Here is a 14039-nt window from a genome sequence, read left to right on the forward strand (position 1 = left end):
AGGGTTATGATCATAGCTACTACTTCATTGCAACCTTTATTGCTGATCACATCAGACATCATGCAAAATACCTGAATGCGTGAAAAACTTCAGCTACTACAGTCTCTTCAGAATTATAGAAGTTTTAATAAACTGACTTGCAGAAAAAAAGATCTCAAAATACTGGACTTCATAATGCTGAGAGGGCTTTATGCTGTAACTGAATCACCAGAATAAATACAGGCAGTCCTCGGGTTACCAGGTTAGAACGTCTGACTTACAGACAACTCATACAACCATAAAGCCTATTAAAATTTGAGTTTAACGCAATGGTTTGTAATAATAAATGCACACATTACTTTGTGATGCTGGTGAAAACGTTGCTCAGCTTAGAAGTAGTTAAGTGTTTTATATGTATAGAAAGGTAAAATATATACGGTCTACTAAGACAAACATTTGACTAACTGATGCTAAATAAGAATCGTATGTACCTGTTCAGACTTACCTACAAATTTGACTTAAAGACAAGCTTAGATCTCATTCGTAACCCGGAGACTGCCTTACATAAAATCTTCTGATTTAAAATATTATTTTATCAGGGTTCACGTGGGAAATCTTTAATACTTTACAGCTTTTTTTAGGACATTTGGAAATCCTTGTTACATTGACCTCAGGTCATAGAAAATGAGTGTAGTCCCATAGTAACGCTGGACCAGAGGACTTAACAGTAGTTTAGCCCAAGCCCCTCACCTGTCTAGACATTAAGCTTCTGAGGGCAGGGACTGTCTTGGCCTTGTTCATTGTTAGAGCTCTGGTGTCTAGCAAAGTGTATGGCCTCTAACAGGGATTTAGTAACTGTTTGTTAGCTATTGAATAAAGAATTGGGCTCAGAAAAGTTAAGAGAGTTCTCCATTATCACACATCTAATTTGTGGAACAGCTAAGATTAGAAGCCATATTTCTTCAGCCCAGGCTGTTGATCTTTCTTATCCATTGAGCCAAGCAGATCTGTAAACCTTAGTTTTGGGTGTGTTAAGCCTCTGAAAAGGAGCCCAGGTGGCACAGACAGTTAAGGGCTTGGCTGCTAACCGAAAGGGTGGCAGTTAGAACTGCTTTTGTAAAGATTAGACTCACTGCTGTCAAGTCAGTTCCGACGCCTAATGACCCCATGTGACAGAGTAGAACTTCTCCATAGGCTTCCAAAGCTGTAATCTTTACCAGAGCAGACTGCTGCATCTTTCTCCTGCAGAGTGGCTGCTGGGTTCAAACTGCCAACCTTTCTGTTAGCAGCTGAGCACTTAACCACTGCACCACCAGGGCTCCTATAGATAGTACTAAAAAATACAAAAATTAATGGTAAAAAATGGCTGTATTTTAATATGAGAATCAAGAATTGAGCCCTGTAATAACCTACATAGACAGCATCCCACACAAAATGTTTCTAGTCTAGTTTTGTGCATGCTAATAAGGATCATTTAATTCATGAATATTTTGCATGTTGTTGATAATACCTTTGTAAAGAAAGATACTTGTGTTGCCTAAGATTGTATCACTCAGGTTTCAGTCAGAGAAACAGAACTGGTAGAAGAAATACAGAGAGATGTATTTGGCTTATGCAATTGTGGGGACTGGCTAAGCAAGTTCAGAATTTATAGGGTGGGCAGGCAGGCTGGAAACCACAGGTACAGGCTGAAGCTGTTGTCGCCACACAGTCAGAAGGAAAAGATCACAAACTGGATGGAACTCCATGGGCATGGGCCAAAGCTCTTGTCCACAAGCAGAATTTTTTTCTCTTAGGGAAGCCTCAGCCCTGCTTTTAAGACCTAACTGATTACATAAGGAGTCCCTGGGTGGCACAAATGTTTAAGCACTTGACTACTAACCAAGAGATTGGAGGTTTGAGTCCACCCAGAGGCACCTTGGAAGAAAGGCCTGGCAGTCTACTTCCAAGAGATCATAACCATTGAAAACCTTATGGAGCACAGTTCTAATCTGACATGCATAGGGTTGCCAGGAGTCAGAATCGACTTGATGGCAACTGGGTTTTGGTTTTTGACTGATTAAATGATGCCTACCCAGATTATCCAGGATAATCACATCTGCATACTCTCTTCCTAGTGACACCTAGATTAGCGTTTGAATAACAGGACTCTGGTTTACCAAGTTAGTACATCAAAAAGCCATCACAAGTGTAAGAAAATAGTTGCTTTGCCTTCCTCCATTGTAAATGTAAAATAAACATTTAATGATTAATTGCTGACATACAAAACACATAGCCAATAATGATTGTAATAAAGACAGAGGCCTTCAGTACAACACAGAAGTCACCACTAAAGGTAGATAGGAAGCCCATGAACCTGAGCTGGCTTTTTCATGTGCTGCAAATGTTGGTCAGGCGAGAGTGATTCTTACATGTGCCTGAATATGAGGTGAGTTCCTCCTCCCCAACCCCCCCCCAAAAAAGCCCTCAAAGTTTCCTGTTGTAAGGAACCATCTTAACTTTGTATGGAACAACAACCTAAAACTGACCCCAGTGCTAGTTTTGGATGCTCCTAGAAGTCACTTGATAGAATTGGTTATAAAAGGAGGCAAAGAAATTTGACAATTTCCTCCGTTATGTTGGACGTTGTAAAAAAAAAAAAAAAAAAAAGTAAAAAATCACTTTAAGAAATAGTATAATATAGTAAAGCCAGCACTAAGAGTAAAAAGGCAAGCTACAAAGTGAGTATAGAGATTTGTAGTGCATACATCTGACAAAGAGCTTGTATCTGGGATATATGAATTACAAATTAAGTCAACAGAAAAATGGGCAAAAAACTTGAATGGACGTTTCACAAAATAGGGTATATAAATAACCCAATAAACGCATGAAAATGTGCCTAACCTCACAAGTTTAGGGAAATGCAAGTAAAAACTACCATGAAAGGCCACTGCACACCCACCTGAATGACTAGAGCTAAATCAGCAGACAATACCAAGTGTTGACAAGGCTGCATGGTAACCTGAACGATCATACTGCTGACGGGAGGGTAAACAGGCAGTGTTTGCTAAGGCTGAACCCCTACCCAACAATTTCACTCTAAGGTATACCCAACAGAAGCAAGTGCAAATGTTCAAAAAGCCTGTACGAGAATGTTCATAGCAGTGTTATTCATAATAGCCAAAATCTAAAAACAACCCAATGGCCATCTACAGTAGAATGGGTAAATAAATTTGTATAGTAGAATATTCTACATTAATGAGAATACAACTACAACTAGATAGCAACATTGATGAATCTTCAAACAATACTGAGTGGAAGAATCCAGATACTAAAAGTATATACTGTGAATCATCTTGTACTATTTTATATAAAGTTCCAAACCAAGCAAAACTCATCCATGGCATTAAAAGTCAGGGTGGTGTTATCCATAGCAAGCAGGATTGGCCCAAGAGAGAAGTAATTGAAGGGTCTCTGGGGTAGTGGTGATTGGAGGAGGGCATCAGAGGGATTCTGGGATACTGGTGATGCTCTATCTTCACCTGGGTGCTGGTTACATGAGTATGTTCTCTTTGAAAATTCATCAGATTGTACCTGTAAGATTTATGCACTTTTCCATATGTGTTAAGCTTCAGTAACATTTACATTAAAATGCATTAAATAATTATGCTGTGGTGATCATTAATATACTCCTGCATGAAGAAGAAAAAAGTCCTAATGTTATACAGCAGATACTTACTTGGGGTGATAAAACTTTCAGTGACCGTATTATCCATAGATTCAAATAATGTTTTATTTTAGAAGTGGACATGGTTGTGATGCTTCAAGAAGTGGCTGTAGATGTCACAGATTTTGAACATTCGAGTGAAGAGTTTAAATAAAATTATTTTATGAAAACTCAGTGGAATAATTAACATTTGTAAGCTGATATATTTAAAATATTTTAACGTGTGTTTAATAAGCTATGACAGGTAGACGTGAATTTTACATCTAAGAGTTTATAAACCTGTTCAAATTAGTCAAAAAACAAAAACCCATTGCTGTCAAGTCAATTCCGACTCATAGCGACCCTGTAGGACAGAGTAGAACTGCTCCATAGGGTTTCCAAGGAACACCTGGTGGATTTCAAGCTGCCGACCTTTTGGTTAGTAGCTGGACTCTTACCTGCTATGCCACCAGAGTTTCCCAAATTAGTTAAGTAACTTTTTTGATATTCTGTTTGGGAAAATGCAACTCCCCTCGTGTTCAGGTTTGTCTTGTATTTGGGCATATTGGGCATGTATGGTGTACAACACAGACTTTGATATGTGGAACTTCTGAAGCCAAAACGATTTTATGGAAAAAAAAAAAAAACTTCAGGATTTTTTGTTTTGCTTTTTAAAGTTTTCATTTTTGCAGCCCAGCTTCCACATAACGTGAAGTGTTGGGAGTTTGGGTGAAAAAGAAGATGCTACTGGTGGTGCTTCAGTGGTGCGGATGGCAGGAGCAGCAGCTGGAGAGAAATCAGCAGAGGTGGTGGAGCAAATACAGTGCAGCAATGGCAGCAGCACCCAGTGACCGTAAAGGAAGAAGCATGACAAAAATAGGTACACTCCTAGAAATCAGCGTTCTCTGGTGGTTACCAGGGGGGCGGTGGGGAGGGAATCACTCTGGACAGTAAACACTTGTATGGGGGATGGAAAGGCAACACTGGATGTCGGTGAGGTGAACACAACCAGGATAAAGGATGACACTAAGAAATACACAAGAATAAGGTACATTACTGGTAAATGCTATGACGTAAACACAATTTTGCAGCAACAGCAGTAACCACCAAAAAATGTGTGAGTGGTTATGTATGCGTATATGTGTACAAGAAGGTATATGTGTGTATATACATAAGCATTTATACCGTATTTTTATGCCGATTAACACGTGCCTTCTACATTTGTTGCACCCTCCCCTGCAAGATATTTTTGTAACTGCCACTATGCCAATTTTTTGTTACGTATATTGCTGTAAAAAAAAAATTAGCATAGCCAACTTATGAAAATACCTCACAGAGGGATGGCATGGTTGGCAAACGAGCATAGAGAAAGTGCATTATTGGTGTAAAAATGCAGCAGGCGTATCTGTAGGCATATCTATACACATTTTTGAGCACTGCACATATATTCATACATATGATAAAGCACATAGGGAGCACACTCACGGATACTACCAAACACCTCTCAAGATTGGTTTACTGGATTTGAAGGCGTAGGACCACAGTCTTGTGGGACATTTTGGTCCACTGGCACAACCTAGTCTGTAAAGCTTATGTTCTACATCCTAGTTTGATGAGAAGCATCTGGGGTGTTAAAAGCTTGCAAGTGGCCATCTAAGATATAACTATTGGTCTTTACCCATCTGGAGCAAAAGAGAAAGAAGGAAACCAAAGACTTGAAGAGGAAACCAGTCTACAGGATTAATTGACTACATGAACCACAGCCTCAGCTCTCCAGAGACCAGAAGAGCTAAATGGTGCCTGGTTACCACTACCGACCATTCTGACCAGGGCCACAATAGATGGTCTCAGATAGAATGGAGAAAAACATAGAACAAAACTCAAAGTCTTAAAAAAAAAAAAAAAAAGGCAGATTCACCGGACCAGTAGAGACCTGGGGAACCCCAGAGACTATCGCCGTAAGATACGTTTTAAACTTTGTACTGAAACTACTCCCAGAGATCACTTTTCAACTAAATAACAGATTGGCTCATAAACAACCACCCTTGAGTGCTGTACTTGTTCTATATAATCATCATCATCATCTATTTGAGACCAAACAGTCAACATTTACCCTAAAACAAAGATGAGAAGGTCAGGGACAGCAGGGAAGCAAGAATAATGGAAATGGAATAACCAGAACAGAAATAATGAGAATGTTGATGGAATGTGGAAAATGTAACCAATGTCACTGAACAACGTGTAGAAATTGTTAAATGGGAACCTAATTTGCTGTGCAAACTTCCACAAAAAACTCAATAAAATATTAAAAAGAAGACATTATTGGAACAACTGGCACAACTGAATGGGATCTGAGGATTAGGTGGTAGTAATGAATCAGCAGGAGTCCCTGAGTGAGGCAAAAGGTTAACAGGAGGTTGGAGGTTTGAATCTACCCAGAGGAGCCTGGGAAGAAAGGCCTGGCAATCTACATGCAGGAAATCAGCAAGTGAAAACTACAGAGCACAGTTCTACTCTGATTTATGTGAGGTCACCATAAGTTGGAATCAACTGACAGCAACTTTTTTTTTTTCTTCTTTTTAATGAATCAGCATTCATTTCCTGATTTTGAAGGTTGTATGGTGGCTATGTAGGAGAATGTCCTTGTGTGTAGGAAAAACGCCCTAGACTAGTATTAGGCAAGTGATGGGGCATCAACTTAAATGGCTCAGAAGAAAAGAATCATTTGTACTGTAATTGCAACTTTTTTGTAATTTTGAGATTATTTAAGAAAACAGTAAGAGCATAAACCACCCAACCCCCCCCCCCCCCAAAAAAAAGCAGCAGCTACGTTCAAGATGGAGAACAAAGTATTAGAACCAATAAGAGTTTGAAAAGGTGGTTAGGCCAATTAATGTAATTGCTGTCAATAAGTTATACACCTGTAAAAAAATTGAATTGGCAAAAGTTGTGTGATACATTGACAACAAGGACAAAAAAAAGAGAGAGTAGCTGCCAAGGCTGCTTATGTACAACCAAACACTTCATGGTATTTGGTTCCTCGGTTTGAATGTCTGGGGTCATGGTTTCATGGGACATCTTAGTTAATTGGCCTAATAACGTGTTTAGTGCTTCTGTTCTACCGCTTAGTTGCATAGTGCCTGCTGTCTTAAAAGCTTGGAAGCGGCCATCCAAGTTACAGCAATTGGTTTCTGTTCACCTGGAGCAACAGAGGAAGAAAGAGAGTCAGGAACAGGAGGAGGATATGGGATGAGTGGCTAATTGCCTCCATGAACAGCTGCCTCCTTTGCCATGAGACCAGAAGAACTGGATGATACCTGGCTACCATTACTGAACATTTTGATCAAAGATTGTATAGCAGAACCCTGATCAAAAGAGGAAAAAAGGCAGCAGAATTTCAAATTCTCATGGAATCCAGCCTTTCTGGAGTCATTGAAGCTGGATGAAACCCTGAAACTAATTGCACTGAGATAATCTTTATACCTTAAAACTTTAAACAAAAATATCCCCTGAAGTCTTCTTAAAACCAAACAATAGTTTAACTAGTAAAGAATGTCTGCCTTGACTATTGTCCTCTCTCAAGATCTATGTCTCTATGGGATCAAATTGACAACAGCAACTTGAAAGATGAGATAGGAAACGTAGGGGCAGTGAATTTATGTTAATGGAGGAGGAACAACTCGGAAAAGGAGGGTGAGAACAGTTGCACAACTCGAAGAATGTAATCGATGTCACTGAATTGTACATGTAGAAATTTTTGGTTGGTGTTATGTTCTGCTGTGTATATTCTCAACAACAAGAAGAAGAATTTTTAAAATTATTTTAAAAGGTAGCTAGAAACAAGATCTACATCTCAAAGTTAGTAATTTTCCTATAAGTCTGAAAATATCTAATAAAAAGTATAAACGAGAACTGATCCCATTCACGGTAGCAACAAAAAACAAGAGTACCTAGGAATAAACCAAATACGAATTATATAAAACTTTTACTAGATGATACGTGTTGTTGTTGTTAGCTGCCATGGACTTATAATGACTCATGACAACCCCATACACAACAGAACAAAACAATGCCCAGTCCTGCGCTGTTCCCATGATCACTGGCAGATCGGACAGTTGTGATCTGTAGGGTTTTCACTGGCTGATTTTCGGAGGTAGATCACCAGGACTTTCTTCCTAGTCTGTCTTAATCTGGAAGCTCCGCTGAAACTTGTTCAGCATCATAGCAAAAAGCAAGCCTCCACTAACTGATGTGTAGTGGCTGCGCATGAGGTACCGTTGGCCAGGAATCGGGAATCATTGGCCTGGGTCTCCCACAGGGAAGGCGAAAATTCTACCATTGAATGACCAACAAATAGCAATATCACATTCATGGAAAGAAAGGCTCAATATTGTAAAGCTATTAACACACCTCAGATTATACATTCAATGCAATCTTTTTTTTTTTTTTTATATTTTATTGTACTTCAGGTGAAGGATTACACAACAAATAGTTTCTCATGAAACAGTAGTACACATGTTGTTTTATGACATTGGTTAACAACCCCACAACATATTAACCCTCTAAATTCTCAAGTTTTTTTTTTTTTTTGGTGAAAATACACGTAGCCAAAGATACACCATTTCAAAAATTTCTACATACACAGTTCAGTGACATTGACTACTCTCTTCCATTTGTGCTGTTATTCTCACTTAAGATGAAGGCTTACAGAACAAAATAGTTTCTCATTTAACAGTTACCATTCAATACAATCTTAATCAAAATCTTAATATTTTTAATGGAACTCAACAAGCTAATTATAAAACTTATATGAAGGAATATGCCAAGACAGTTTTGGAAAAGAAAATACTGCTCTACTATGTGTCAACACACATTTTAAAGCTGTGATAATTAAAACTGGCTTGGACTCAGATGAGTTCCATCGATCCGAGAAGTCCTGCTAGTGACCCACATGGAAGTTTAGTGTATGCTAAGGATATTGTCTCAAGTCAGCAAGAAAGACCCGGGCATTTCCATAAATGGTGCTGCAAAATCACTTTTCAGCAGCTTCGTGGAGAAACAGATACAAAAGCAAAACTGCCTATGCAAGGTTTTGCATTGCAGCACTTTTTGTAACAGAGAAAATATGAAAACAACCCAAAACATTCATGAATAAAAATAAGCTGCTGAATGATGCACATAATTTGATAGTGCTTATATTTTTTAAGAACCACCAAAACAATATGTATATTTTCTATAGGTATTATTGTTGTTAGGTGCCGTCGAGTTGGTTTCAACTCATAGTGACCCTATGTACAACAGAATGAAACAATGCCCAGTCCTGCGCCATCCTCACAATCATTGTTATGCTTGAGCCCGTTGCAGCCACTGTGTCAATCCATCTTGTCGAGGGTCTTCCTCTTTTTCGCTAACCCTCTCCCGAGCATGATATCCTTCTCCGGGGACTAGTCCCTCCTGATAACATGTTCAAGGTACCCGAGACGAAGTCTTGCCATCCTCACTTCCAAGGAGTACCCTGGCTGTATTTCTTCCAAGACAGACTTGTTCGTTCTTCTGGCAGTCCATAGTATATTCAATATTCTTCACCATAAACCAACACCATAATTCAAAGGCACCAGTTCTTCTTTAGTCTTCCTTTTTTCCAGCTTTTGCGTGCATATGAGGTGATTGAAAATATCATGGCTTGGGTCAGGCACACCTTAGTCCTCAAAATGACATCTTTGCTTTTTAACACTTTAAAGAGGTCTTTTGCAGCAGATTTGCTCAATGCAATACATCATTTCATTTCCTGTTTGCTGCTTCCATGGACTTTGATTGTGGATCCAAGAAAAATTATATCTTTGACAACGTCAATCTTTTCTCCATTTATCATGATGTTGCTTTCTATAGGTACAAATATAATTTCATAAGAAAAGATCTGGATTAGCCTGAGACCAGAAGAACTAGATGGTGCCCAGCTACCACCAATGACCTCCTTGACAGGGAACACAACAGAGAGTCCCTGATGGAGCAGGAGGAAGATGGGGTGCAGAACTCAAATTCTAGTAAAAAGACCAGACTTAGTGGTCTGACTGAGACTGGAGGAACCCTGGAAAGCATGGCCCCCGGACTCTCTTATCAGCCCAGAACTAGAACAATTTCCAAGGCCAACTCTTCAGACAAAGATTGGACTGGACTGTGGGACATAAAATGATACTTGTGAAGAGTGTGCTTCTTAGCTCAAGTACATACATGAGACTAAATGGACAGCTTCTGTGTGGGGGTGCGATGAGAAGGCAGAGAGGCTTAGGAGCTGGTTGAATGGACATGGGAAATCAGGGGTGGAAAGGAGAAGTGTGCTGTCACAGCATAGGGGGAGAAATTAGGGTCACATAACAATGTATGTATAAATTTTTGTATAAGAGACTAACTTGAAATGTAAACTTTCACTTAAACTATGACAATAAAAAAAAAGTCTGGAGGGATGTAATGGCAGTTACTTCTGGGAAGGGGAAGAACAATACCAGGACTGAGGATAATAATCCAAAGGGCTTTAATGTTGATGGGTGTGAGACAGCCCCCACAGTACTGTATTAAAAATCCTATTTTCTTTGCTTGGCTTCCTCCCCCGCAGCTTTGCATTTGAATTCTGCTTTTATGTAAACCCCATTGCGCCTCTGTAGTATGATTAAGAATTGCTGACATAATTTGTATGAACTCCCTACTGTAAACCCCTTTAAAAGTAACTGGCCTGCCGGCGCTTGGTGAGCAGTCTTGGTAGCAGCAGCTCCGACTGACTCCATTTCCTTATACAAAGAAGTAAAAGTGGCTTTCCTGTTCTCCCACCTTGGCCTCTCATTTATTGGCCAATACGAGTTATGCCAAGCAAAAACCTGGGGTTTCCACCCAGTAACAGGTGATGCTGTTATTTTTATATTTTGGTCTCAGGTGTCAACTTTCTGTCACTGGTGACACTTAATGAGCAGTTCATTTCTGGTGACAGTATGTGAAGACTAGAATCCTAGCACTTCCTATTTTGGATGAAAATGGTACACTCAAATAATAAATAGATTAACATTTTCATCTCATTGAGTTTATTAGACAAATTCAATACCATTAAAAACGAGGCATGGAGGTGGGACCTGGGAGAAGTAAGGGACGTGTTTCCAATTGATTATCAAGATATTATTTGGGGCATTCTGGTTTTGGGGTGTGTGTGTGTGTGTGTGTGTGTTTAAATCCTGCATTTAGAGTAATAATGTTGAGTATGGGCTGTTTAAGTGGTGAATTGCAGGCAAATTGGCTTTTGGGTTATGGCTGGTTAAGAAGAATTTTTATTTTTCTCAAAGGAATAAAACCTACTCCATTTGTTTGGCTCTCTTCTGAAACCATTTCAGTAAAAACACTGCCACCCAGTGCTATGAATAGGAGAAGCACAACAGATCATGCACTCTTGAAAGTTTTCCAGAATGAATAGCAAATAACCCATTTTCTTAGTGATAGAAAAATAAGTCCTGACAAACTATAGAACATTTTCTGCTTTATCATAGAATAATCCAGCCCATCTCTTGCTACATAGTGCAGAGAAGCTATCCCAGCTGTTGGATAGATGGTTTTGATTTAAAAATGAATTATAAAACTAAAGAATACTGCTAATATCCCCAGCCTTGCTCAGTTGTCCTGATCTGGCTGGTCACACAAAGTCCAGCGTAAGGGATATTTCGTAGTTTGATTATGACCATAGCCTTTCTGCTGGAGTCCTGTGCCACCCAGCCACACACCACTCGAGAAATTATCTCAGTAACAATTCAAAGCAGCTCCAGGGGCAGCTGCCTCCTGAGGAAATGCTCTTGTATCTGGTGCCACCCCCCAAGAAAGTGCCATTCACGCGCGGTGAGGCCCCTCTCTCTGCCCTGCTGCCCAGGCCCAGTAGCTCAGATTAGCTTCAGGGATGTCAGGACTGTATCGGACACACCAGGCCCATGTCAAGAAGCCCAGGGAAGCATCAGGCTTTCCAAACAGTGCCCCCTGTACTCATCTAAGTAGGCCAGAACCTGATGCCATCAAGTCAATTCTGACTCATAGTGACCCTATGGGACAGAGTAGAACTACCCCATTGGGTTTCCAAGGAGCGGCTGGTGGATTTGAACTGCTGACCCTTCGGTTTGCAGCCCAACTCTTAACCACTGCACCACCAGAGCTCCAAAGTAGGCCAAAGGAGAGGTGAAGTACCCCTCTGCTTTCCCAGGGCAGGGGGAGGGGAGACATGCACAACACAGTATCGTTCTCTGAAAACTTTCGGCCTCCTCTGCTGTCCTTATACTCGTCGCAGGGGATGCTGGACAGAAATGAGTTTTGCCATCCCCTTTGCAAGGTCCCTACGTGGCGCAAACGGTTTGCTCTCAGTTCCAAAGGGTTGGCAGTTCAAATTCCCCAAACCATGCCGTGGAAGAAAGACCTGGTGATCGCCTTCTGTAAGACAACAGTCCAGAAAACCCTATGGAACAGTTTTACTCTGAAGTTCTACGTGGGGTTGCCATGAGTTGGAGTTGATTAGACGGCAATGGATTTTTTTTTTTTAATGTGCCAGAACTGTGGTAGAAGGAGTCCCACTACACATTCTGTTACACGCATATGTAAAAGCGGGATGACGATAGTAGGACCTAGCTCATAGCGTTGTTGTGAAGATCAAATAAGATAACCCAAGTAAAGCATTCAGCTGTTTATTCTACTTACTTTTATTATTATTAGATATTAGGTCAGTGACATTTGGGCAGTAAAATGAGAAGTTATACAGCATACTGGTTAAGAGTTTGGGCTCTGAGACAGACTGCAGGGGTTCTAAATCCTAACGATACCACCAGTATCCATGGGACCTTGAAAAAGTTACCTAACTTGTAAAATGGGGAGTATTGAAGTCACTACCTCACGGGTTTGTTGTGAGCCTTACGTACATCGTCACACATACAGCACTTGAACAGTGTCAGTGAAGCAGTAAGCACTTGATAAGCATTAGCTATTAGTTTGTTCAACATTTATAACTGCCATCATCACTGAGATTTCTATAAGAAATAAATGAATTCTTGTGGGTCTGAGATGCTCTCATCTTTTACCTCTTCTCCTCATTGAAATGATTATTTTTCCAGTTTAATCTTGATAAAAGAGGTTATTGGGAAATGAGCATTCAAATATAGCAGAACAGACTTTTTCAGGAGTACCAAGGAGGAAGAAATCTGGATGTGGTGGGGAAGCTTCACAGGAAAGGAGACATTGGCTGTCGGTCTTGAAGGCTGGGTACCTGTTGCCATCGAGTCAGTTCCAATTCATGGCTACCCCATGTGTTGAAGAGTAGAACTGAGCTCCAGAGGGTTTTCTTGGCTGTAATCTTTACAGAAGCAGATCACCAGGACTTTCTTCTGTGGTGCCACTGGGTGGGTTCAAACCACCAACCTCTCAGTGAGTAGACCAGCGCAAATCATTTGTACCACCCAGGGGCCTTTAAGGCTGGGTAGCACTTGACAAACTCAAGAGGAGGTGAGAGAACATTCTAGGCAGTAGGAGAAGGCACAAAGAGGAGACTGGAGTGGCTGCACTGGAGGATGTCAGCACTAAGTTGCTAACAGATTGGAAAGGGGATAGTCCAAGTCAAGCCCCTTGCCGTCAAGTCGATTCCAACTCATAAGCACCCTACAGGACAGAGTAGAACTGCCCCATAGGGTTTCCAAGGAGCGCCTGGTAAATTCGAACTGCTGGCCTTTTGGTTATCAGCCAAACTCTTAACCACTATGCCACCAGGGTTTCCTGGAAAGGGGATATACAGTGTTGAAATTCATTATATGAGTAAAAGTGAGACACTGAAGGTGTTTCTAATAGGGAAAAGACACAGTAAGACTATGTAATATAAATTTTATTGAGGCAACTGGCAAGGCAGTGGGGCAGGTGGGAGACAGGGAGACCAGACAGACCACTGAACTGATCACCCCAAGGAGAGTTGTTGAGGACTGCCTCTAAGGTGGGAGAGATGGAGAGGAGATGCTGGGGCTGAGCAGGTGGACCTCCAGAGCTTAGTGACCAACTGAAAGTAAGGGAAAGGAGGAGTCAGGGATGAACCTGCAGTGTCTAGCTTGGGAGGCTGGGGAGATGGCAAATCAGTAATTGAATCAAGAAATGCAGGAGAAGAAGGAAAAGCACTTTGGGAAGGCAGATAGGAGTTCAGTTTTAAGCACATTAGTTTGAAGGATTTGTAGGCTATCCAGGTGAAAGTACCCAGAACATCATCGTTCTGGATCTGAGAGGCGAAGTAGGACTTAAAAGTTTTGAAGATATGTAGGTTTATAAGCTACAGCTGCTGTGGACACCACCAGAGATCTTCAGCCTGGAAAGAAGAGCACTAAGT

At 40.7% G+C, this 14039-nt stretch overlaps 1 protein-coding gene across 2 annotated transcripts in view; it reads left to right on the plus strand.

Moving 5' to 3' along the window:
- Positions 1-1147, plus strand: part of ESD (esterase D) — a 31331-nt gene extending 30184 nt beyond the window's left edge. For both annotated transcript variants that reach the window (XM_004376586.2, XM_023731577.1), the window contains one exon: positions 1-1147. In XM_004376586.2, coding sequence (XP_004376643.1) covers positions 1-83 — 83 coding nt within the window. In that variant the 3' untranslated portion in view covers positions 84-1147.
- Positions 1148-14039: the final 12892 nt, after the last annotated feature.

This window comes from Trichechus manatus, unplaced genomic scaffold (assembly GCF_000243295.1).
Source record: "Trichechus manatus latirostris isolate Lorelei unplaced genomic scaffold, TriManLat1.0 scaffold00044, whole genome shotgun sequence".
Taxonomy (NCBI): domain Eukaryota; kingdom Metazoa; phylum Chordata; class Mammalia; order Sirenia; family Trichechidae; genus Trichechus; species Trichechus manatus.